General features: G+C 45.5%; 1 protein-coding gene across 3 annotated transcripts in view; it reads left to right on the top strand.

Annotated features, from left to right (window-relative positions):
* LOC134337179 (protein ENL-like) overlaps positions 1 to 23,125 on the top strand; it is a 134,999-nt gene that overhangs the window by 88,480 nt on the left and 23,394 nt on the right. For all 3 annotated transcript variants that reach the window (XM_063032008.1, XM_063032009.1, XM_063032010.1), the window contains 6 exons: positions 1,106 to 1,188; positions 4,749 to 4,892; positions 7,487 to 7,612; positions 11,146 to 11,709; positions 15,748 to 15,835; positions 17,463 to 17,571. In XM_063032008.1, the coding sequence (XP_062888078.1) occupies positions 1,106 to 1,188; positions 4,749 to 4,892; positions 7,487 to 7,612; positions 11,146 to 11,709; positions 15,748 to 15,835; positions 17,463 to 17,571 (1,114 nt within the window). The remainder of the gene's footprint in view (positions 1 to 1,105; positions 1,189 to 4,748; positions 4,893 to 7,486; positions 7,613 to 11,145; positions 11,710 to 15,747; positions 15,836 to 17,462; positions 17,572 to 23,125) is intronic.

Raw genomic sequence — 23,125 nt, forward strand, 5'->3', positions numbered from 1 at the left:
CCACGACGTTGTGCTGACCTTTTAACCTACTGAAAGATCAATCTAACCCTTCCCTCCCACATAGCCCTCCATTTTTCTAAAAATAGTGAATCTGTGGAATTCATTGCTACAGACAGCTGTGGAGGACAAATCATTGGGTATATTTAAAGCAGAAATTAGCCCCTTGCATTAGCCATTTCCACTCTGGGAGGGAAAAAGTCTCTGGCTGTCCACTCTGTCTGTGCCTCTTATCATCTTGTCCACCTCTATCCAATCGCCTCTCATCCTCCTTCGCTCCAAAGAGAAAAGCCCCAGCTCACTCAGCCTCTGTAATCCAGGCAGCATTCTGGTAAATCTCTCTCTAAAGCTTCCACATCCCCCCTCTAATGAGGGGACCAGAAATGAACACAATGCTCCAAGTGTGGTCTAACCAGGATTTTGTAGAGCTACACGCACAACAAGCTGGAGGGACTCAGCACGCCAGGCAGCATCTGTGGGGAAAAAAACACAGTCAACGTTTCAGGCCAAGACCCTCCGGCAGGTGCCTCACCTACCTCACGCCTCTTGAACTCAATCCCCCTACTAATGAAAGCCAACTCACCATAGACCTTCTTAACAACCCTAGCAACTTGTGAACCACTCTCCACCAATGAGGTTGGTGGAGAATGTGTCTTGTATGAATTTCTTGGGATCTCTGCTGTAATAGATTACTCTTTCCTCAGTTGTTACAATTATATTTGATGAGGGTGTTGCATTAACTCATCATGCATTCTGCCCCCTCCTCTTGTTTCCATATGACATGGTGTGATTGTGGATGCAGGAAAGAGTAAGAGCCATATGGGTAACCAGTTCCTTCAGAGTGAAGGGGGGAATAAAAACATGAACTGGAGGCTAAAGTGTTTTTCAAAGTTGAAATGTTCAGATTGTTAGTTTTGCAGTTAAAAACATGATCTAATACTGAGATAGAATGGTGTCTCCAGGAATATGCTGTTGATACTCTTAAAGCAACTCAATGAATGTGGCTGTTTTATTGCTTATTGTTTGAAAGAGACCTTCAGTACGTGCAGTCAACAAGCTTTCAGTTGTGGGTTGAACAATAACCTCATATTTCTTTCTTCCAACTTAGTTTGTAAAGAGCCACCTTACAAAGTGGAGGAGTCTGGATACGCTGGATTTATTTTGCCAATCGATGTATATTTCAAGAACAAGGTACCTCTGCTAAATTTTAACTGACTAAACAAAAGAGTGGTGCGGTGGGGGGGGGGGCTGACCAGCATAGTGACACTATTCCTGTCTATCAGTGTCCCTATTTCCCTCATCAGGAACATTCTTGTGAATTTCCTTATCCGTGGCTGAGTGACCTGCTGTCTGTTAAGTGATTATTTTCAGTTTCCAGAGCACTCTGGGGGATATGGTAAGGATGCGGGGAGGGTGACGGGTGGAATGTCGTCGTCCTTTGAGATTCTTCCATTAAAGCCCAAGCCAGACACTCCAATACAGCCTGATAGCTTCAAAGTTCCAAAACCCCTCCTGATGTAGAGCAGGGATTTCCAACGTGGGAAATGCCATGGACCAGTACCTCTTAATGGTATTGGTCCATGGCATAAAAAAGGTGGGAGCCCCTGATGTGGAGAAAGATTCAGTTCACCGTAAGAAGAGCCTAGGATCATGGCGCAGATGTGCACTGATTCCCAGCGTGGGCACGTGGGACTGAGGCAGTGGCTTTTGGCAGTCTTCCAGAGGTGCAGGGTGCTGGCCGATAGTTATCATCCATTAGCATTACCAAAATATTTTGGCTTGGAAATTTAGATCAGTAGCCCCTAATTTCTGGAGTGCTCTTGAAAGAGGTGCCTAGCACAGAAGATCATATTGTTCGGGAATAATTAGTGCAGTAACCCTTCACTGGGATACTGTGGAGAAGATAGATCAGCATTTCCTGGTCAATCTTGCTGCCATTTTGTCACCATATATCCTGCTTAAATCCCCCTTCTTACCTTCACCTGACTAAATGGCAACCAAGCAGCCGAAGGAACACCCAACCGTCCGATTGCCTGATTTATTCAGTTCCTGTTGGTCTACAAATGTCACTGCTTCTCTTTGTTGGTTTCACTTTTTGCCGCTGCCCACAGGACTGCAGTAGGTGCTCAATCCCATTTTGCTGGCTCTGAGGCCTCTGCACAGGCAGCAGATGCTTCCTCCTACACAGAGTAGAAAGGAGAGTGGAGTGCAGGCCTGGGAGCAAGGTAGCTGCATAAAAAGAGACAGAAAATTCCGGAGTCACGGTAGCGCAGTGGTTAGTGCAAGGCTATTACAGCTTGGGGCGCTCCAGAGTTCAGAGTTCAATTCCGGCGCCGTTCTGTAAGGAGTCTGGGATTTCCCTGGGCGCTCTGGTCTTCTTCCACAGACCAAGAGTTGCCAAGTAGGTTGATTAGTCACTGTAAGCTGTCCTGTGATTAGCTTAGGGTTAATTGGGTTTGTCGGGGATTGCTGGGGCATCATGGATCGAAGGACTAGAGGTATCTACTCCAAGCCGTATCGCTAAAAACATGGCTGTCAGTAGGAGTAATATTTCTGTAAGTTGCCACTGCAGTAACTTGAGACTGCAATTCTACAGGAAAAAATGCAAGTGCAGAAGAACTTGAGAATTTGTGCTGAAGGAGGCAAGTTGGCTCTTCAACCCTGTTCTGTCCATCATCACAATCGTGTTTGATATTCTTGCTCAGCTGCAAGCCCCTGCACTGTCTCCAGAGATGGAGGAAACCAAACACGAGGAATTCTGCAGATGCTGGAATTTCAAGCAACACACATGAAAGTTGCTGGTGAACGCAGCAGGCCAGGCAGCATCTCTAGGAAGCGGTACAGTCGACGTTTCGGGCCAAGACCCTTCGTCAGCTTCGTCCTGACGAAGGGTCTCGGCCCAAAATGTTGACTGTACCTCTTCCTATAAATGCTGCCTGGCCTGCTGCATTCACCAGCAACTTTTATGAAGGAAACCATGTTCAGTCCCCGTCTCGTACCGCTATGCACACATTCAAACGGCACTTTCTGAAGTCTAGTTACGGTGATAAACTAGGGCAAGAGTCCCAGGCCAGCCTTGTAGGAGAGATCGAGTCGGTGGAGTGACTGGATTAGTGAGAGCATTTAAGAGGATCCAGAGACAGTTTTAATTGGCACTTAGCACACTGCCTACAGAAACTACAGAATTTCATTAAGGGAAATAGACCTTTCAGTTGACAGGCTTATTGGAAGAAGTAAAGCTATTTCTGAATTTTAGAAAAAATAATAAACTGCTGACATTGAAAAGAAGGGTGATCTGAAACAAAAACCCGTCTCTGCCTGACCTACTGAGTATTTAAAACATTTTTTGTTTGTACTTCCGAATCTTGCAAGATAATTTAAATTCAGCTTTGGGAGGTTGTGGAGGGGGACACACTGCCACCTTGTGGTCAGAGCTGGATGTTTTGAGTAAAAATTAGATGGTGGAAATCTGAAGTAAAAACAGAAAATGCTGGAAATACTCAGGTGAGGAACCTTCTGTAGAAAGAGAAATGGTTCATGTTTCAAATCAATGATTTGATTTTCGACTTCTGAACCCTTTTTAATCTCTAATCTTATTGTAACTTGAAGTAATTTGTTATACTTGTACTGTACTACTGCCATACAACAAGTTTCATGATGCTCGTCAGTGACAATAAACGTGATTCTGATTCAAAGATCCTGCACCAGAACTAAGAAATAAAGGGTAGCATAGTGGTCAGCACAACATTTTACCATACCAGCGACCAGGGTTGGATTCCCACCGCTGCTGGTAAGGAGTCTGGACCTGCCTGCGTGGGTTTCTTCCCACGGTCCAATGACGGGTCATTTGGTAGGTTAAATTAGTCACTATAAATTGTCCCACGAGTAGGCTAGGATTAAATCGGGGGATTGCTGGGCAGCCCAGCTTGAAGGGACGGAAGGGCCTGTTCCATGCTGTATCTCGAGGAGCAACATGAACGACGATAAAAGAAGCTGGCGATTCGGGCTGAGACCCTTTGGCAGGACTGGAGGGTCTTGGCCCAAAACTTCGACTGTACTCTTTTCCATAGATGCTGCCTGGCCTGGTGAGATCCTCCAGCAGTTTGTGTGTGTTGCTCAGATTTCCAGCATCTGTAGATTTTCTCGGGTTTGTGATATAAGTTTGTACATTCTCCCTCTGACCGCGTGGGTTTCCTCCGGGTGCTCTGGTTTCCTCCCACAGTCCAAAGATGTTCTGGTTGGTAGGTTAATTGGTCATTATAAACTGTCCTGTGATTAGGCTAGGGATTAAATCCGGGGATCACTGGGTGCCGTGACTCAAAGGGTCGGAGGGTTTACTCTGCACTGTATCCCAAAAGTAAAACAAAAAAAAACTGCGAGGTAGAATGTGGGAAGATTGATGGGAGTGTGGGAAGAATAAGATAGGGTAGAGTTGATGGGTTGAAGGGCTTGCTTCTATGCTGTTTTATTCTATGATAATATTAAAAATGATGTTGTAACAGGGAAAAATGCAAAGCGGAAAGATTTCATGACACTGGTAGGTCTGGATTATTTCCTGTGGCATTGGCACATATTGAACTGTTATCATCCATCAAGTACTGATGTAACCACTAGTTTGAGCATTTAATTGATAGTTTAATCAGCTGCTTTGGAATTTTTGCTTTAAGTGCATCACATCTTCCTTATGAAATTTTATATTAAAGAGAGTTCACATTTGAATAGGTTCTAAATAATTATTTTTCTTTGATTAGGAAGAACCGAAGAAAGTCTGTTTTACATATGATTTATTCCTAAACCTGGAAGGGAACCCACCCGTGAACCATCTACGCTGTGAGAAACTCACTTTTAACAACCCAACCAAGGAATTTCGACGCAAGCTTGTAAGGGCAGGAGGAGTAAGTTTCTGCCACTTGGCAATGCAGCTATAGTTCCTCACTTGTCTGGATCTTTTTACATCCCTGATAATATCTTATCAAACCAGAGCAGATTGCCTCTCATTTGATGGCTTCCTACTGGGCAGAAGCAAGTCTTTGTTCACTGACAGTAGTGATCCTTCAGAGACATGCAAAGTCCTCTTTGTAAAGCTGATGGAATGCTCCAGTCTCCTTGGCCCCCAGAAGCAACATAATTGCACAGAGCATTAGCAGGTAGACAGCAGTTCAAGTATGGAACATAGAACATTACAGTGCAGGCCCTTTGGCCCACAATGTTGTGCTGACCTTTTAACCCACTCTAAGATCAATTTAACCCTTCCCTCCCATATATCCCTCCATTTTTAAAAAATCTGTTTGGTTATCTAAGAGTCTCTTAAATGTCTCAAACGTTTCTGCCTCTACCACCACCCTGACAGTGTGTTCCTAGCACTTATCACTCTGTTGAAAGAAATACCTACCACTGTGTACTTTCCTTCGATCACCTTAAAAGTATGTCCTGTTGTATTACCCATTGCCGTCCTGGGACAAAGGTGCTGGCTGTCAGCTCTATGCCTTGTAACATCTTGTATACCTCCATCAGCTCTCCTCTCATCCTCCCCTTCACTCCAAAGAGAAAAGCTCCAGCTTGCGCAACTTTTGCCTCGTAAGACATGCTCCGTTTTCCAGGCAGCATCCTGGAAAATCTCCTCTGCGCCCGGTTTAAAGCTTCCACATCCTTCCTATGATGAGGCAACCGGAATTGAACGCAATACTCCAAGAGTGGTCTAACCAGCGTTTTATAGAGCTGCAACCTTGCCTCGCGACTCGTGAACTCAGCCCCCTGACTAACAGAGGCCAACACAGCATACACCTTTTTAGCTACCAACCTGCGTGGTAACTTTGAGGCAACTGTGGACTTGGACCCCAAGTTCTGCCACACTGTAAAGAATTCTGTCGTCAAGTTCAACTTTCTAAAGTGTATCACTTCACAGTTTTCCAGATTGAACTCTATCTGCCAGTACCCCAGCCCAGCTCTGCATCCTCTCAGTGTCCCCTGTAACCTATGATAACCTTCTACACCCTCCACCACACCTCCAGCCTTTGTCATCTGCAACCTTACCAATCCAGCCTTGCACGTCCTCACCTAAGTCACATCAAAATCCTAGAGCAGGGGTCCCAGAACAGATCCCTGCAAAACAACTCCGGTCACAGACCTCCGGGCGGAATACGCTCCATCTGTGGTGGCGGTCGTAACGGTGCTTCAGGGAGATTTCCTTTTCAAGACAGTGCCCTGCTGTCAGGATGGGCGGGAGAGTTGGGGTGGGTGCCTGGCTGTGGAGCAGAGCCAAGAGGAAAGGGAGATGCAGCACGAGTTGGGGTGGCTTTGAGGAAATTGCCTGTTTTCAGTACACGTGCATCAGTATTTGCTGTAATTTGGGAGTGTTCAGGGAAGGGGAGGAGCACATTGTTACGTGGCTTGCTTACTTGCTGTCCGTTACGCCGCTGGTGTCTGGGGTGGCAATGAAGGTCCTCCATCTCTGGTCCTGTTCAGGGCTTCCTTCATCATGCCAGTAGCTTCCCCTCAGTTTTCACTGTCAGTCACGCGTCCCAAATGGAGACTCAGGAATACCGTCACACTCAGACGTCGAAGGATCATTCATTGCTTTTTCTGGCCTTGTTGTTAGCCCTGAGCAGAACCCCCGAACCTGGAGGACCGGTGGACCACTCTTACCCTTTGACCTGTTTGGCATGGGTGACCATGAGCCAAAGCATAAAGCCTTGACTCCAGCCAACATAGATCTCCAGGTCACTGAGGCACGCAAGCCTCCAAACCCTACAGCAAGGTTGTGGTCCTCTTGGAGGCGATGGTTGAAGCATAGTATATTTGTGCATGGAAGCATATCCTATGGTTGGATTGCGGCTCAAAAACGACCCAGAGTTAAAACCAAGGTCATTGTACACTTTAGGTTTAACCTTGAAATAGAAGGAATATATTTGATGACTTTGTCTTGAATTAATGTTGAAGGCCAGGTCAAATAGGCTTCCAATCTGTATATGATTTGTCCATCCAATAAGCAAAGTTGAGTTTATTGTCATATGCAATGGAGCAATGGTACACTTGCTTGCCCATGGCACATGAGAAAAACATAAATTATACACAATTTTTAAGAAATAGAAATAGAACAGTAGAGCACAAGAACAGGCCATTCGGCCCACAACATTGTGCCAAACAAACTAAAAAGCAAATCAAAAATGCCCAAACACTAATCCCTCCTACCTACCCAATGTCCATATCCTTTCATCTTCCTTACATCCATGAGCCTATCCTACTTCTCGGAAAAGCCTCTAATGTGTTTGTCTCTACCACCGTACCACGCATCCACCACTCTCAGTAAAAAAAACTTACCCCTCACATCCCCCTTGAACCTACCCCCTCCCCCACCTTCAATATATGCCTCTGATATTAGACATTTTCTTATATAAGAGAAACAATTAAAACAAAAAGAGTCATATTTATTGTGAAATGTACATTATTCTAAGAAGATCTTGCAGACATTATGATTGTTTTATTTTAGGTTATGGTGATGCCTGAGGGAACTGACATAATCTTTAAACCAAGCCCAGACTACCCGATGTTACCCACAATTCCACTGTCTGCATTCTCAGATCCAAAGAAAAGCAAACCATCTCATGGCTCAAAGGTCAGTAATGGGACCCTTGTTTCATATGGTATGGATTCAGAATATTTTCAATTCGTATTTCTTTAAAGGTAAATAATGGAGGCATTTTTCACTTCCAAAGCTTGGGTGATACGGACCAGGTCACTTGCTGTTAGAGAACTTGTTGTCATTGAATCTGTGTGGGTGCTGTAATGAGAGAGGAATTTCCTCCCACCAGTTTACTGCTCAAACTTTGAATGTGAAAATTACACCCATTATTACCCATTTCTTGGGGTCAGTTGTGGACTTTGAACCTGGAACTTTAGAACAAGCCATTCCCTCACAGTTACAGAGAACCTCACTCTGTCAACTCAATAGGACTGACCAAGACTATAAACACAAGCAATTCTGCAGATGATGGGAATCTTGAGCAACACAAAAACTGCTGGAAGGGCTCGGGCAGTGTCTACGGAGTTAAATAAACAGTCGATGTTTTGGGCCGAGGCCCTTTGTCGGGACTAGAAGGAGGGAAGGAGGAGCCAGAATAAAGAGGTGATAGGGAAAACCAGGTGAGGGGGGCCGGGAACGTGATAGGTGGGAGAGGTAAAGGGCTGGAAAAGAAGGAATCGATTGGAGAGGACAGTGGACCATGGAAAGAAGGGAAGGAGGAGGGGCACCAGAGTGAGGTGATGGGCAGGTGAAGAGAAGGGGTGAAAAGGGAATCAGAATGGGGAATGAAAAGCAGAGGAGGGGGGAGGAGAGTGTAATTACCAGAAGCTGGAGAAATCGATCTTCGTGTGATCAGTTTGGAGGCGACCCGGAATATGGGGCTGTTGCTCTTCCAACTTGAGAGTGGCCTCTTGGAGGCAGCGGAGGGGGTCATGGATTAACCTGTGGCAATGGGAAGTTGCATTGAAATGGGTGGCCACCAGGAAATCCCACCTTTTTTTGGCAGATGGGGAGAAGGTGGCTGATTAAAGCGGTTCCCCCAGTCTGTGTCGGGTCTTACCAATGTAAAGGAGGTCACACCAGTAGATGGCTCTGACAGACTTGCAGGTGAAGTGTGGCTTCAGCTGGAAGGACTGCTTGGGGCCGTGAATGATGGTGAGGGAGGAGGTGTAGGGACGGGTGACGTGGTTGAAGATGTGCTTAGTGGTAGAATCTGGTTGTGGATGGCAGAAGTTATGGAGAATGGTGCATTGGAGACAGAGGCTTGTGGAGTGTTGGGTGAGAACAAGGGAAACTCTATCCCTGTTCTGGCAGCCAGAAGATGGGATGGGGGCAGATGTGGAGGTGCCGCAGGTGAGGGTAGCATTTTTTTAGTGGTGGGTGGAAAGGAAACCCTGTACTTTGCTAAAACTGCCTGATTTAGCAACATTTTTAAATTGACTTTACCTGGGCACTGTGCTGTGATAAGATATTTATTGGGATCAACCACCTCAGCCAGGATATGCTGCAGAAGTTACTTGGGAATATTGCCCTCAGCCCAAGTGATTCCAAAATAAAATCAGAAATGGGCGTTTGCACGTTGTTCAATTCCATTCTGAACACCCCAGAAAGTAAAGCAGGCCTAGCCAGCCTTCAGAGATGGGTGAATTACTGGCAAGTAACAGTGAACAAGAGGAACTAGTCACATATCCTTGACACTTAACAGTGTTACTTCAACTATCCCAGCTGTATCATTATGATCGCTGCAAAAACGGGTCAGAGGTCAGACATCTTGTGGCACGTGACTCGCTCCTGACAGCCCAGAGCTATTCTACTATCTACAGGGCACAAGTCTGAAGTGTTGGAAGGCTTTCCATTCACCTGCGTGAATGCCACTCCAGGTATCATCCAGGCAGACCAGCCTTCTCGATTGGCATCCGCAGTATAGGAAACATGCAATGTAATATCAACTACAGAATCAGTTATCTGGTTTGTCGTGGCCACGGAGATTTCCAGAAATCGCGAAGACCTGTGTGCTGCTCTCTCTTTATTGCATTCACATACAAACAGCAACACCAACACTTTGCAGGGTATCACAGTCTGTCAAGCAGGTTCTAACATTTCTATAAAAGTTGATTACAAACTCAACAGTGATGAAAATGTTCGTAATGTACTTTACAAACAGAACGTGTTGTGGCAAATTTTTAGATTGTGTATACTTTTTGCCTGGCATTTGATGGTTTGACCATGAGCTATGCTCAAGGAGAGTTTACACAGAACATAGAAATCGACAGCACATTACAGGCCCTTCAGCCCACAATGTTGTGCTATTCTGGCATTTATAGCAAGAGGATTCGAGTACAGGAGCAGGGAGGTACTACTGCAGTTATACAAGGCCTTGGTGAGACCACACCTGGAGTATTGTGTGCAGTTTTGGTCCCCTAATCTGAGGAAAGACATCTTTGCCTTAGAGGGAGTACAAAGAAGGTTCACCAGATTGATTCCTGGGATGGCAGGACTTTCATATGAAGAAAGACTGGATGAACTGGGCTTGTACTCGTTGGAATTTAGAAGATTGAGGGGGGATTTGATTGAAACGTATAAAATCCTAAAGGAATTGGACAGGCTAGATGCAGGAAGATTGTTCCCGATGTTGGGGAAGTCCAGAACGAGGGGTCACAGTTTGAGGATAAAGGGGAAGCCTTTTAGGACTGAGATTAGGAAAAACTTCTTCACACAGAGAGTGGTGAATCTGTGGAATTCTCTGCCACAGGAAACAGTTGAGGCCAGTTCATTGGCTATATTTAAGAGGGAGTTAGATATGGCCCTTGTGGCTACAGGGATCAGGGGGTATGGAGGGAAGGCTGGGGCAGGGTTCTGAGTTGGATGATCAGCCATGATCATAATAAATGGCGGTGCAGGCTCGAAGGGCCGAATGGCCTACTCCTGCACCTATTTTCCATGTTTCTATGTTTCTGGAAACTGCCTAGAATTACCCTATCGCATAGCCCTCTAGTTTTCTAAGCTCCATGTACTTATCTAAGAGTCTCTTAAAAGACCCTATTATATCCTCCTCCACCACAGTTGCCGGCAGTGAATTCCATGTACCCACCACTCTCTGTGTGAAAAATGTACCCCTGACATCCCCCTTGTACCTACGTTCATGCACCTTTAAACTATGCCCCCTCGCATTAGCCATTTCAGCCCTGGGGAAAAGCCTCTGGCTATCCACACGATCAATGCCTCTGAACATCCTGTACAGCAATGTATAATGTTGGCATTAGTTAAAAATTAAATCTTGAATTTTTTAGGACAGAGGCCATTTGATGCATTGAACTTGTATTGACTTTCTGAGCAATCCCAGCAAACCAAAATCCCCACTTATTTCCCTGTGACCTGTTCTTTCTCTCTTGCCTAGAAACCTCATACCACCCACCAGGTCCAGGAGTACCGTGGGGGGGGGGTGTGGGGTGGGGTACCTACACGGTCACAGGGAGAACATGTATACTGGACGTGGTAGTCCAGTTTGTAGCTTAGTGTGGGATGAAGTGATCATGGAAATAGAATCAGTGTCCAGGAGTTAAATCGAATCTGGACGTGTACTTTTAGACCATGTTTTGTGACTCGCTTTTGTCTTTTGCAATCAGGACACAAATAGAGAGAGCAGCAAATCGTCAAAGCCTCACAAGGTCACAAAAGAGCACAAGGAACGGTCTACAAAAGACTCTGAAAGCAAGACGACTGTGAAGGAACCTGAGAAGGATCACAGTAAATCGTCCAAGGAGCTATCGCGGAAATCGGCAGAAAGCAAGATTTCAAAGGAAGAGAAAGCTACTCCAAAGGCAACTTCTAAAGAACCAAAACCAGCCTTCAAGGAATCTAAACTGGACAGCATGTCACCCAAAGGCAGTGCGAACCTACATCAAGAGTCAAAGCCAAGTATTAAGAGACCCTCCAATGTAGATTCAATGAAACTCAATGTTAAAAAGCAAAAGAAAAATACTTCAGAGACACCAAAAACTTTCCCCAGCGTCTCGCCGAGAATTTCTTCTTCTTCTTACTCTGAAAAAAAGCAGTTGAAGGAAAAAGAGAAAGAAAAAGTGAACATTAAAGTAGAGAAAGTTAAATCTGAAAGTAGTGTGAAAGAAGTGAAAAAGCCCTTGGATTCAGATGAGTGTAATTCAGAAGATGAAGTGATCTCCAAATCTGAGGTGAGGAATTTTATTCTGAAATCTAACTGTGGTTCAAAAGGAGTTAACACTCTACTCCTTGACGTATTATGCCTTGCAATAGTAGGAGAATGTTTCGTAAGAATTGCTAATCTTACCCACGCCAGCAGGATAACAGCAGTTGCTCCCTCTGTGGAAGGGAGTATAGATTGGTCATTATCTCAAGCCTTGGTTTTAGATATTTGTGGTGAGGATATTGAACTGGTGATATTTATTGCCCTCGAACAGAGGAGGCAGGCAAGCGTTAATCCACGTGGTGGAATCTGGGTTCAGATATAAACTGGATTGGTTCGGATGGCAGGGGTCCTTCTCCAGTGGAGAATTTTGAACCAGATGGTAATTCTGCGGTCACCGTTACTGAGACTAGCTTTACTTTTAATTCCAAGGCTCGAGATTCTGCCGATGATGAAGTCTTGAGCAACACACACAATATGCTTCGGCAAATCAGCAGACCAGGCAGCGTCAACGGTGGGAAATGAACGGTCGATGTTTGGGAACCCAGTCCTGGTGAAGGGTCTTGGTCCGAGACGTCGACTGCCCATTTCCCTCCATGGGTACTGCTTCACCAGCTGAGTTCCTCCAGCGTTTTGTGTGTGTCACTTTTAATTCCAGATTTTAAAATTTAGTTATTTGAATTTAAACTCCCAACGTATCATGGTGGGATTCAACTCAAATTTCTGTTTTCAGTGAGTAACTCTGGTATTTACTTGGGAGCAAGCGACTTGATCACCTGCTCAGCCAAGGAATGACACTGGGGAAAGCTATTTGTAAATTTTATACATTAATAAGTCATGTGATTACTGTGCATAAGTTGGAAGAGATGAGTACACTGCAGTTCAGTTAAGACTATCGCTCAGAAATGTGTCTCTAGGAACTTGTACCAAACACTTTGGGAGTAGCTGTATATTTGATTCTCAATTTGGAAGCAGATTAAAACTTGTTAAACTTAACTGAAGTGCAGCAATTTTGGCCTGGGTCTCGACAGCGGTTCAACATTAACGACAGCATGTGCGCGTTAATGGCGATCCACTAGGCATTCCCTGGTTGTGCCGCACCGCATCTGCGGTCTCTGCAAGGAGTCTAAGGGCCCTTGTTGAGATTCCTTGGCATTTAGACTGGGAAAATCTTGTGGATGCTACGTCAGCTTGGAACTGGCACAGAGTCCCCAGCCCCTTGATTTCAATGGACTGCAAAGAGGGAGGTTTGAGACAAACTAAGTTACACGTGGTCACGATGGTTTAAAATCTCTATTAATTTTCGGATATTAATTTTAATTGTTTCATTGTTCATTTCATTTTCAATAGCTCTGAGATTTGGTGATAATTGCAAGCATTTTAAAGACAAAAATTAGCAGGACAAAGCTGGGTTTTGCTCAGTACTTTGCTCAGGGCCTTGCTGCTCACTCTGAGACCTCCGTGGGAAGCAGGACTGTACTTCCAGATCAGGAGGCTCTGAGGAATTGGGGAATGTGGAATACGATTGCTGAGTGTCGGTGTAGGACCTTCTCTGGAATATCCAGGCCTTTTTTAATCTCTGCAAATATTTGTCCAGTTGGTGGATCTTTGCTCTTATTAAAAAAAACTACTTAATTTGTGTTCTTGGTAAGTATATTAAGGTTTTAAAGTTTAAAGTTCAAAGTAAATTTTATTATCAATATATATATATACGTCACCATATACAACCCTGAGATTCATTTTCCTGTGGGCATACTCAGCAAATCTATAGAATAGTAACTTTTAACAGAGTCAGTGAAAGACCAATTGGAGTGCAGAAGACAACAAACTCTGCAAATGCAAATATAAATATAAATAAATAGCAATAAATAATAAGAACATGAGATAAAGAGTCCTTAAAGTGCGGTCATTGGTTGTAGGAAACATCTCAGTGATGGGGCAAGTTAGTGTAGTTGTCCCCTTTTATTCAAGAGCCTGATGGTTGAGGGGTAGTAAAGAGTAGGAGAGTTGACAGGAGGCAGTAAAAGGTGACTTGGATGAAGAGGTCGGCAGAGGGCACGGAATGGACATCCAGAGGGAGGATGAACGAAGGCAGAGAGAGAAGAGACGGTAAACTGCAAGAGCAAGTTGCGTGGGAGTGTGGCACAAAACAAAGTCAAGAGAAACTATGGCAAGTCAAACGAAGCCTGGTTTGGCTACTGATCACAGGAACCATATATGTGCGCGCACACGCATACACCAAGTTGGGCGGTACCTATGGAGGGGAATAAACAGTTAATGTTTTGGGCCAAGACCCTTCATCGGGACTTGGGATCACAGGAATCAACTGAATTCAGGTGATAATTTCCCACACATTTATTTTTCTTTTCATTGTTAAAATAGGAAAATTCCTTAAGGCCAACAGAACCAAATTTCCATGTTAGAGGAGTAGTTCCTTTTTAATGTGCAACTGCACCACAATTTAGATTCCTCACTTAATGAATGGAAGCTTTAGTACATCTTTCATTTCCTGTTAGCAGGGGAATTAACTGTGGAGATATGATTTTCATTTAGTTCAATATTTATATTAATGATCAACTGGAAGAACAGAAAAGTTCTTGACATTGCTGATGTTCAGTGGATCTTCATTGAAACATTTACCTCTAGGCAAACAGCTTGCACTTTCCCTGACAAACCCCACCATTCTCCTGGTTGCAAGTTTGAGCTGGTGATTCAGTAATAATTAATTCATTATTGATTGACGTGGAGCATAATGGATGTAAAAGTCGGATCTTTCAAACGGGCTCTAAATTGCCATGTGATGAACATTTTATTTAATTTGACATTGTCACGTGATTTTTTTTCACTTGTTGGTTAACATAAAAGCAGTCATGAAAAATGGTGGTTCAGCCTGCATGGGCCCAACATGCACGGTCTTCAGGCGTGCAATCTTCTGAATCCCACAAGGGAAACCGGACCTCCGCACAGTGAATCAACCAATTCCTAGCTCTACCTGTCCCCTTTCCAATTCCCTCGTTTCCTCCCCCTTACCACTTCCCTCGCTTCCTTCCCTTTCCACTTCCCTCGCTTCCTTCCCTTTCCACTTCCCTCGCTTCCTTCCCTTTCCACTTCCCTCGCTTCCTTCCCTTTCCACTTCCCTCGCTTCCTCCCCTTCCCACTTCCCTCGCGTCCTCCCTCTTCTTACTTCCCTAGCGTCCTCCCTCTTCCCACTTCCCTCGCTTCCTCCCTCTTCCCACTTCCCTCGCTTCCTCCCTCTTCCCACTGCCCTCGCTTCCTCCCTCTTCCCACTTCCCTCGCTTCCTCCCTCTTCCCACTTCCCTCGCTTCCTCCCCTTCCCACTGCCCTCGCTTCCTCCCCCTTCCCACTGCCCTCGCTTCCTCCCCCTTCCCACTGCCCTCGCTTCCTCCCCCTTCCCACTGCCCTCGCTTCCTCCCCCTTCCCACTGCCCTCGCTTCCTCCCCCTTCCCACTTCCCTCGCTTCCTCCCTCTTCCCACTGCCCTCGCTTCCTCCCTCTTCCCACTGCCCTCGCTTCCTCCCTCTTCCCACTGCCCTCGCTTCCTCCCCCTTCCCACTGCCCTCGCTTCCTCCCCCTTCCCACTTCCCTCGCTTCCTCCCTCTTCCCACTGCCCTCGCTTCCTCCCTCTTCCCACTTCCCTCGCTTCCTCCCTCTTCCCACTGCCCTCGCTTCCTCCCCCTTCCCACTGCCTTCGCTTCCTCCCCCTTCCCACTTCCCTCGCTTCCTCCCCCTTCCCACTGCCCTCGCTTCCTCCCTCTTCCCACTGCCCTCGCTTCCTCCCTCTTCCCACTTCCCCACCCCTGCCTCGATCTTACTGGTCCCTTTCTCTGTCAGTTTCCCTGCCACTTGCTCTGGTAAGTTTGCTGACTCCAGCCTACACAAGGCCTGTAAGTCGATGTATGTTTTGTATTCACTTTATCCCTCATCAAAATAAAGCTTTCTGGAATTTAAACCAATCCAGCGAATTTGAAGATGAGCATATTTGTTAACTGTCGATACTTTCTGACTGATATGTACTTCTCTCCCCTTCTCTGTCTCTCTCTCTGTAGTCTGTGCGCACTAGCCAGTCGAACACGACATCAAGTTCAGACTCAAGTTCCGAATCCGATTATCCACCTTCCCAAAACCACAGACAAGGTATGGGCTGTCCTCTGCATTGCTGACGTGTTACTCCAGAGTACAGAACCTGGCTTCAGCTGAGAAAAAACACAACTCAGTGTAGGATAAATGACTACATACCTTGAATACTTGTATTAACTACCTCCTTCTCTACCTAGTAACTGTGCCTTTCAACAACCATATCAAAATTAATATTATGATAATCCTTTCCATTTCTGGTGTGCTGTCATTGTTTTCCTAGAACTTTCTGGGAACATGCTTGAGTTTGACTAATAATGATCTGCAAGTGACTTTATCCAACTTGAGTCAAGGCTTGGTGCTAACTTCTGCCCACTCTCGGGGGCATTTCAATGCAGATAGGATAGTTCATTGCGTCTATAAAATTGATAAACTGGACGGATCATTTACAGGCTGAGAAGATGTAGCTGAGTTCAGCATTGTGTTTGGTGCTGTTATGACGGGCTGAAAGGCCTGTTTCTGTGCTATATTGTTCTGCGTTCTGAGCTTCAGTGAGCCACCTGTTAGTTTGGCCGTAGCTTAAGTATTGTGTCCAACTTCGGAAAGATGTGAAGGCTTTCGGGAGGGTGCAGAAGCGGTCTGTCGGAATGATTCCAGAGATAAAAGACTTTGGTCGCATTGGCATACAGAACTGTGCAAAATTCTTAGGCACATGTATACAGCCAGGGTGCCTAAGAGTTTGGCACAGTACTGTAGTAATTTTATGTATTGCCTCAAAGAAAAATTAATGACATCTGTGAGTGATGATGGACCTGATTCTGATACGGTCTGTATTGTGGACGGAGAGTGGGAAGGGAGCAGGGAGAGGGGAACCATGGTTGGGAAAGGGGGAAGGGAGAGTGGAGGGCATGGGCAGCACTAGAGAGACATCCTGCAATGATCAATAAACCAATTGTTTGCAGTTTTGAAATAGAGCTTATCTCGTGGTTAAAAGGACATCTGACAGGGCGATTTAAAATCACAAAGGACTTGGACCGAGTGAAAGGGGAGAAATTGTTAAAATTGGCAGAAATGTCAGAAAGCAGTGGAAATAAGAAGAAGGTGGTTAGCAAAAATGATACGAGGGAAAACAGACAGGGAATGGTTAAGATTAGGTGGTAGTGGAACGTATTCAATTGTAGCATTCAAAAGACAGTGTCACTTTATGTGCATGCGGTCAGTCTATGGATAAAAGCTAATCTTGTGTATAAACGGCCACACTGAACAGGTATTTTATACATAGTGCTTAATTGGATTTGTTTTATATTTTGATTTATTGTGTCTTTTTAATGCTGCATCAGATCCGGAGTAACAATTATTTCATTCGTGTTTGCACTCGTGTACTGAAGTCTGACGATAAACAATCCTGAATCTTGAAAACGCTTGCAGGGCTGCGGTGAGAAGGCAGGGGAGTGGAACTAGCTAGATAGATCTTGTATGGAGCTAACACAGGCTCGATGGGTGAAATGCCCTCCTTCCACGAGAGGTTTGGAAAGTTCTGTGTGAAGAGAAACTCCCATTTGTGTAGTACCTCTCATGAGGTTAATCATTTTAGAGCACGGTTGTCAGATGGAGTCGGCAGAGAGGCTGGTCATCTGTTGACCAGTGATCTGTTTGACCGCACTTCAACTAACCTTGTTTTCTCCAGGGCCTCTGCGATCCATGGTGGAGGAAATCCAGTCCGAAGGCACCGACGACGACAGCAGCTCCGAGGAGGAAAGGCCGTTAAAAAACATGCCAGTCAGCAGAGATCACAGGTCAGTGAGCTGGAACGGGGGCAAAGAGAATCCAGTTGTGCTTCCACCGTTGTTGGGAAGCTGTGAATAATAGACCTAAAGTAGAAAGTTTGACCACCTTTGTACCGCTTGACCAGGTCAAAGTACCAGTGATCCTTTTAAAGAAGGCTTCCACATATGCTGTAAGGACAACTTCAGGAATAGATTTACTGCTGCCTTAGTTTTAATGAAATATTAATAAATATCTACTACAGGCAGTTTACCTCACTGTTTGTTAACACACATCAAAGTTGCTGGTGAACGCAGCAGGCCAGGCAGCATCTCTAGGAAGAGGTACAGTCGATGTTTTGAAATCTCCTACTAGCTCTTCTTTCAGTTAGTCCTGACGAAGGGTCTTGGCCCGAAATGTCGACTGTACCTCTTCCTAGGGATGCTGCCTGGCCTGCTGCATTCACCAGCAACTTTGATGAGTGTTGCTTGAATTTCCAGCATCTGCAGATTTCCTCGTGTCAGTGTTTGTTAAGCCTGCTTCAATATCTTATTGCTCTAAACCAGGGGTTCCCAATCTTTTTAATGCCATGGACCCCCACCTTTAACCAAGGGGTCGGTGGAGCCCGTGCTTTAAACTATTATAGTTATGAATTATTTGTTTCCACCCTGCAGGTAATTTATATTGGAAACCGTGTTGTCAAAGCCAAGTCCTGTCCTTGTCTTGTTGCTAGGAATAAGTACCTCAGTCCCAGAACAACTGGCTGCCCTTACGCTACACACTTGGAGCAAGTTCCAGCTGCCTGGTCTGCAGTTTTCAAGACGATGGCACATTTAGTACTCAGGTTAATGCTTGTGGAAGCTAGAAATCGAGAGAAAATTTTATCTCATTCCAGAGATGTATCCCAGCTGTTTCATTAAGTAAGGCGATGAGTGGTTATTTTTGTAGCTATTTAACAAGTCTGTCAAACATCGCGGTTGCTGTATTGCAGACAATGATTTCCGATTCACTTTGTTTGCTTTACGCGTTGTGAAAACCTACAAATTTAACTGCAATGCCCTTGAATGTAAGATAGACAATCAGTATTGGGTACTGAGTGTATGTTCGAGGTCTTATGCTGCTGTAGCCCACCCACTTCACAGGTCAGTGTGTCGTGCATTCAGAGACTCTCTTCTACAACACAGGTGTTGTAACACATGGTTATCGGAGTTATTGTCAGCTTAAACGTGTCTGGCCATTCTCCTCTGATGAGGCGTTTTCATCCACAGAGCTGCCACTCACTGGATGATTTTTTGTTATTTTGCCCCATTCTCTGTAAATTCTGGAGACTGTTGTGCGTGAAAATCCCAGGAGATCAGCAGTTTCTGAGATTCTCAAACCACCCCATCTGGCGCCAAAAATAGTTCCGCGATCAAAATCACAAACGAGAGAAAATCTGCAGGTGCTGGAAAACCGAGCAACACACACAAGATGCTGGAGGAACTCAGCAGGCCCGGCAACATTTAAGGAAAACAGTACAGTCGATGTTTCGAGCTGAGATCCTTGGGTGGGACCGGAGAAAAGAAGCTGAGGAGTAGATTTGAAATGTGGGGAGAGGGGAGAGAGAACCAGCAGGTGATGAGTGAAAGCGGGAGGGGGATGGAGGAAATTTCGGAGCTGGACGCCAAGGCTAGTGTGGTGGTAGGTGAGGACAAGAGGAACCCTATCCCTGGTAGGGTGGAGGGAGGATGGGGTGAGAGCAGACATGTCACAGTGGGGGAGCACTGAGAGAGAGTTTCACTGAACTCCCGTCGAAGGGAAGATTTAAACCTTCAGGGTAGGCATCCCTGGATGAGACTTCACAGAGATGTCTCTCTTCTCCCATCCTCTCGCCACCCTACCAGGGATAGGGCTCCTCTTGTCCTCACCTACCACCCCACCAGCCTCCGCATCCAGCACATAATTCTCCGAAATGTCCTCCACCTCCAATGGGATCCCACCACCGAGCACATCTTTCCCTCTCCCACACCCCCCCCCCCACTTTCCGCTGCCTACGTGACTCCCTTGTCCATTCGTCCCTCTCCACTGATCTCCCTCCTGGCACTTATCCTTGCAAGCAGAATAAGTGCTACACCTCCTCCCTCACTACCATCCAGGGCCCTAAACAGTCCTTCCTGGTGAGGCGTCACTTCACCTGTGAGTCTGTTGGGCTCATTTACTGTGTTCAGTGCTCCCAGTGTGGCCCCCTGCACATCAGTAAGACCCGATGTGGATTGGGAGACAGCTTTGCCGAGCATCTACGCTCCGTCCACCAGAACAAGCAGGATCTCCTAGTGGCCACTCATTTTAACTCCACTTCCCATTCCCATTCTGATATGGTTATCCAAGGCCTCCTCCACTGTCGTGATGAGGTCATGCTTACATTGGAGAAACAACACTTTGTATTCCATTTGGGTAGCCTCCAACCTGATGGCGTTAACATCGATTTCTCAAACTTCCAGTAATGCCCCCCCCCAACACCCCCGCCCCTCTTCCGTTTCCTACCCCCTTTCCCCCCTCCTCTCATCTCCTTGCTCGCCTATTGCCTCCCTCTGGTGTTCCTTTCCCCTTTTTCGTTCTTCTGTTTCTTCCACCAATCAACTTCCCAGCTCTTTACCTCCAGGTTTCACCTATCACCTGGTGTTTCTCTCTCCCCTCCCCCCAGCTTTTAAATCTACCCCTCAGCTTTTTTCCTCCAGTCCTGCCAAAGGGTTTCGCCCCGAAACGTCGACTACTTTTTTCCATAGGTGCTGCCTGGCCTGCTGAGTTCCTCCAGCATTTTGTGTGTGTTGCCACCATCAAAATCTTTCCGATCACATTTCTTCCCCATTCTGATGTCTGAACAGTATCTGAGCCTCTTGACCATGTCTGCATGCTCTTATGCATTGAATTGCTGCCACATGATTAGCTGATTAGATATTTGCATTAACAAGCAGGTGTACAGCTGTGCCTTAATAAACTGACACTGAGTGCAGATCAAAAGAGGGAACAGCTTTTCATATGACTTATTTTGTAACAGGAGCTCTCTCCTTCCTTTGCCAGCTGCTTCTGAAGTAGCTATTTGTCATAACAGGTGAGATGTGGACCTTACTGGCAAGGCCGTGCTTTACTGCCAACCTGTGTAGTTCTTGGGAAGATCATGGTGAAGTGCCTTGTTGTATCTGCTGTAGTCCTTGTGAGGGGGTGGGGGGAATCCCACTCTGCTGTCGGACAGGGAGTTCCGGGGTGGTGATCAAGTGGCAGTGAGGGAAGAGCAGTGTGTGTGTGTGTGTGTGTGTGTGTGTGTGTGTGTGTGAGTCAGGGTGATGTGTGACTTGGAGGGGAAGCTCTGTGGCTGCGGCCCTCTTCCGTTGAGGTGGTAGGATTTGACCTGCGCTTTGCGGACGACGGTTTCCTGGGCGGCCGCCTGCTTTGTTACAGCTTGGCGGCAGCCAGAGCGAATCCTGGCGCGAGGGCCTTTGGAAGCACAGCTGGGGCGACAGCTGGTTGCACAGCCATTGCGGTCGGCAGCGCTCCCGGCCCGTCCTTGGTGTCACGCACAGCAAATTGGATCTGCTCCTGCGATGGTGGGGACGTCAGGGCAGCTATCTAATTATCTGTGACCCAGCGTTGTTACCATTGTTGTAGCCTTTTGTATGCATGGCTCGCATAGTGGCTGTTCTTCTAAGAATGCTGGAGTACATTCTTGGTCTGCAGTGGTTGGGCGTGAGAGGTTTCCATACTTGTATCTGAACTTGCCCCCATGAGCTGATGGCTCTTGGCCAGTACGCGCTGGAGTTTAGAAGCACGGGAGAGGATTGTTCAGTTTTGTAACTTCAAAGGATTAGACTAATTCAAAGGAAGACACGGGAATCAAAGCATTAGACTAATTCAAAGGAAGACATGGGAATCAAAGCATTAGACTAATTCAAAGGAAGACACGGGAATCAAAGCATTAGACTAATTCAAAGGAAGACACGGGAATCAAAGCATTAGACTAATTCAAAGGAAGACACGGGAATCAAAGCATTAGACTAATTCAAAGGAAGACATGGGAATCAAAGGATTAGACTAATTCAAAGGAAGACACGGGAATCAAAGCATTAGACTAATTCAAAGGAAGACATGGGAATCAAAGCATTAGACTAATTCAAAGGAAGACACGGGAATCAAAGCATTAGACTAATTCAAAGGAAGACACGGGAATCAAAGCATTAGACTAATTCAAAGGAAGACACGGGAATCAAAGCATTAGACTAATTCAAAGGAAGACACGAGAATCAAAGGATTAGACTAATTCAAAGGAAGACACGGGAATCAAAGCATTAGACTAATTCAAAGGAAGACATGGGAATCAAAGCATTAGACTAATTCAAAGGAAGACATGGGAATCAAAGCATTAGACTAATTCAAAGGAAGACATGGGAATCAAAGCATTAGACTAATTCAAAGGAAGACACGGGAATCAAAGCATTAGACTAATTCAAAGGAAGACACGGGAATCAAAGCATTAGACTAATTCAAAGGAAGACATGGGAATCAAAGGATTAGACTAATTCAAAGGAAGACACGGGAATCAAAGCATTAGACTAATTCAAAGGAAGACATGGGAATCAAAGCATTAGACTAATTCAAAGGAAGACATGGGAATCAAAGCATTAGACTAATTCAAAGGAAGACATGGGAATCAAAGCATTAGACTAATTCAAAGGAAGACACCAGAATTCAAAATTATCTTTTACTTTAAGCAAGGCGCGCATGTATCATGTGGTAGCATGGTGATGTATTATATGTCTACATATAACCATAATGAAGTATTTAAATGAACAATGCTTAATCAAACAATATATTTATGCAGGATTATTCAAACATTACTGAAATGTTAAATACACAACAGGGATCTCATTGAAAACTATTGAATATTGAAAGGCCTGGTAGAGTGGACGTAGGGAGGATGTTTCCTATAGTGGGAGAGTCTTGGACCAGAGGGCACAGCCTCAGAATTGAAGGACACAGTTTTGGAACGGAGATGAGGAAGAATTCCTTTAGCCAGAGCTGGTGAATCTGTGGAATTCATTGCCACAGACAGCTGTGGAGGGCAAGTCATTCAGTATATTTAAAGCAAATGTTGATAGCTACTTGATTAGTAAGGGCATCAAAGATTATGGGGAGAAGGCAGGAAAATGTGTTTGAAAGGGATGATTGAATGGCGGAGTAGAGTTGATTAGCCTAACGGTTTAATGTTTTACGGTCTTATGGTATTATTTCATTGGGTCTGAATTAATCATAGAAGGTACACAGAGTTGGTCTGTCTCATCTGTATAAAGTTGTGCCTCTAGTTCCGATGGGTCTGTCCTACACATTGAACGGGACATACCAAGGAGTGATGGTGCAGAAGTCTGAGACAATTGAAGGTAAGGTGCTTCTGAGAGGGCAGCTGTATTAGGGTGTTGTTTGTTGGGAATGCTCTCGCAATTTTGGCTCAAGTAAAACAATGGTCTGGGCAGTTCATGAGGCTGGACGTGCCCATGTCTAGATTGATCTGGTGATCAGAGTGGCATTGGGTGGTCTATCTGGTTTCGTGAAGCA

This window comes from Mobula hypostoma, chromosome 24 (assembly GCF_963921235.1).
Source record: "Mobula hypostoma chromosome 24, sMobHyp1.1, whole genome shotgun sequence".
Taxonomy (NCBI): Eukaryota; Metazoa; Chordata; class Chondrichthyes; order Myliobatiformes; family Myliobatidae; genus Mobula; species Mobula hypostoma.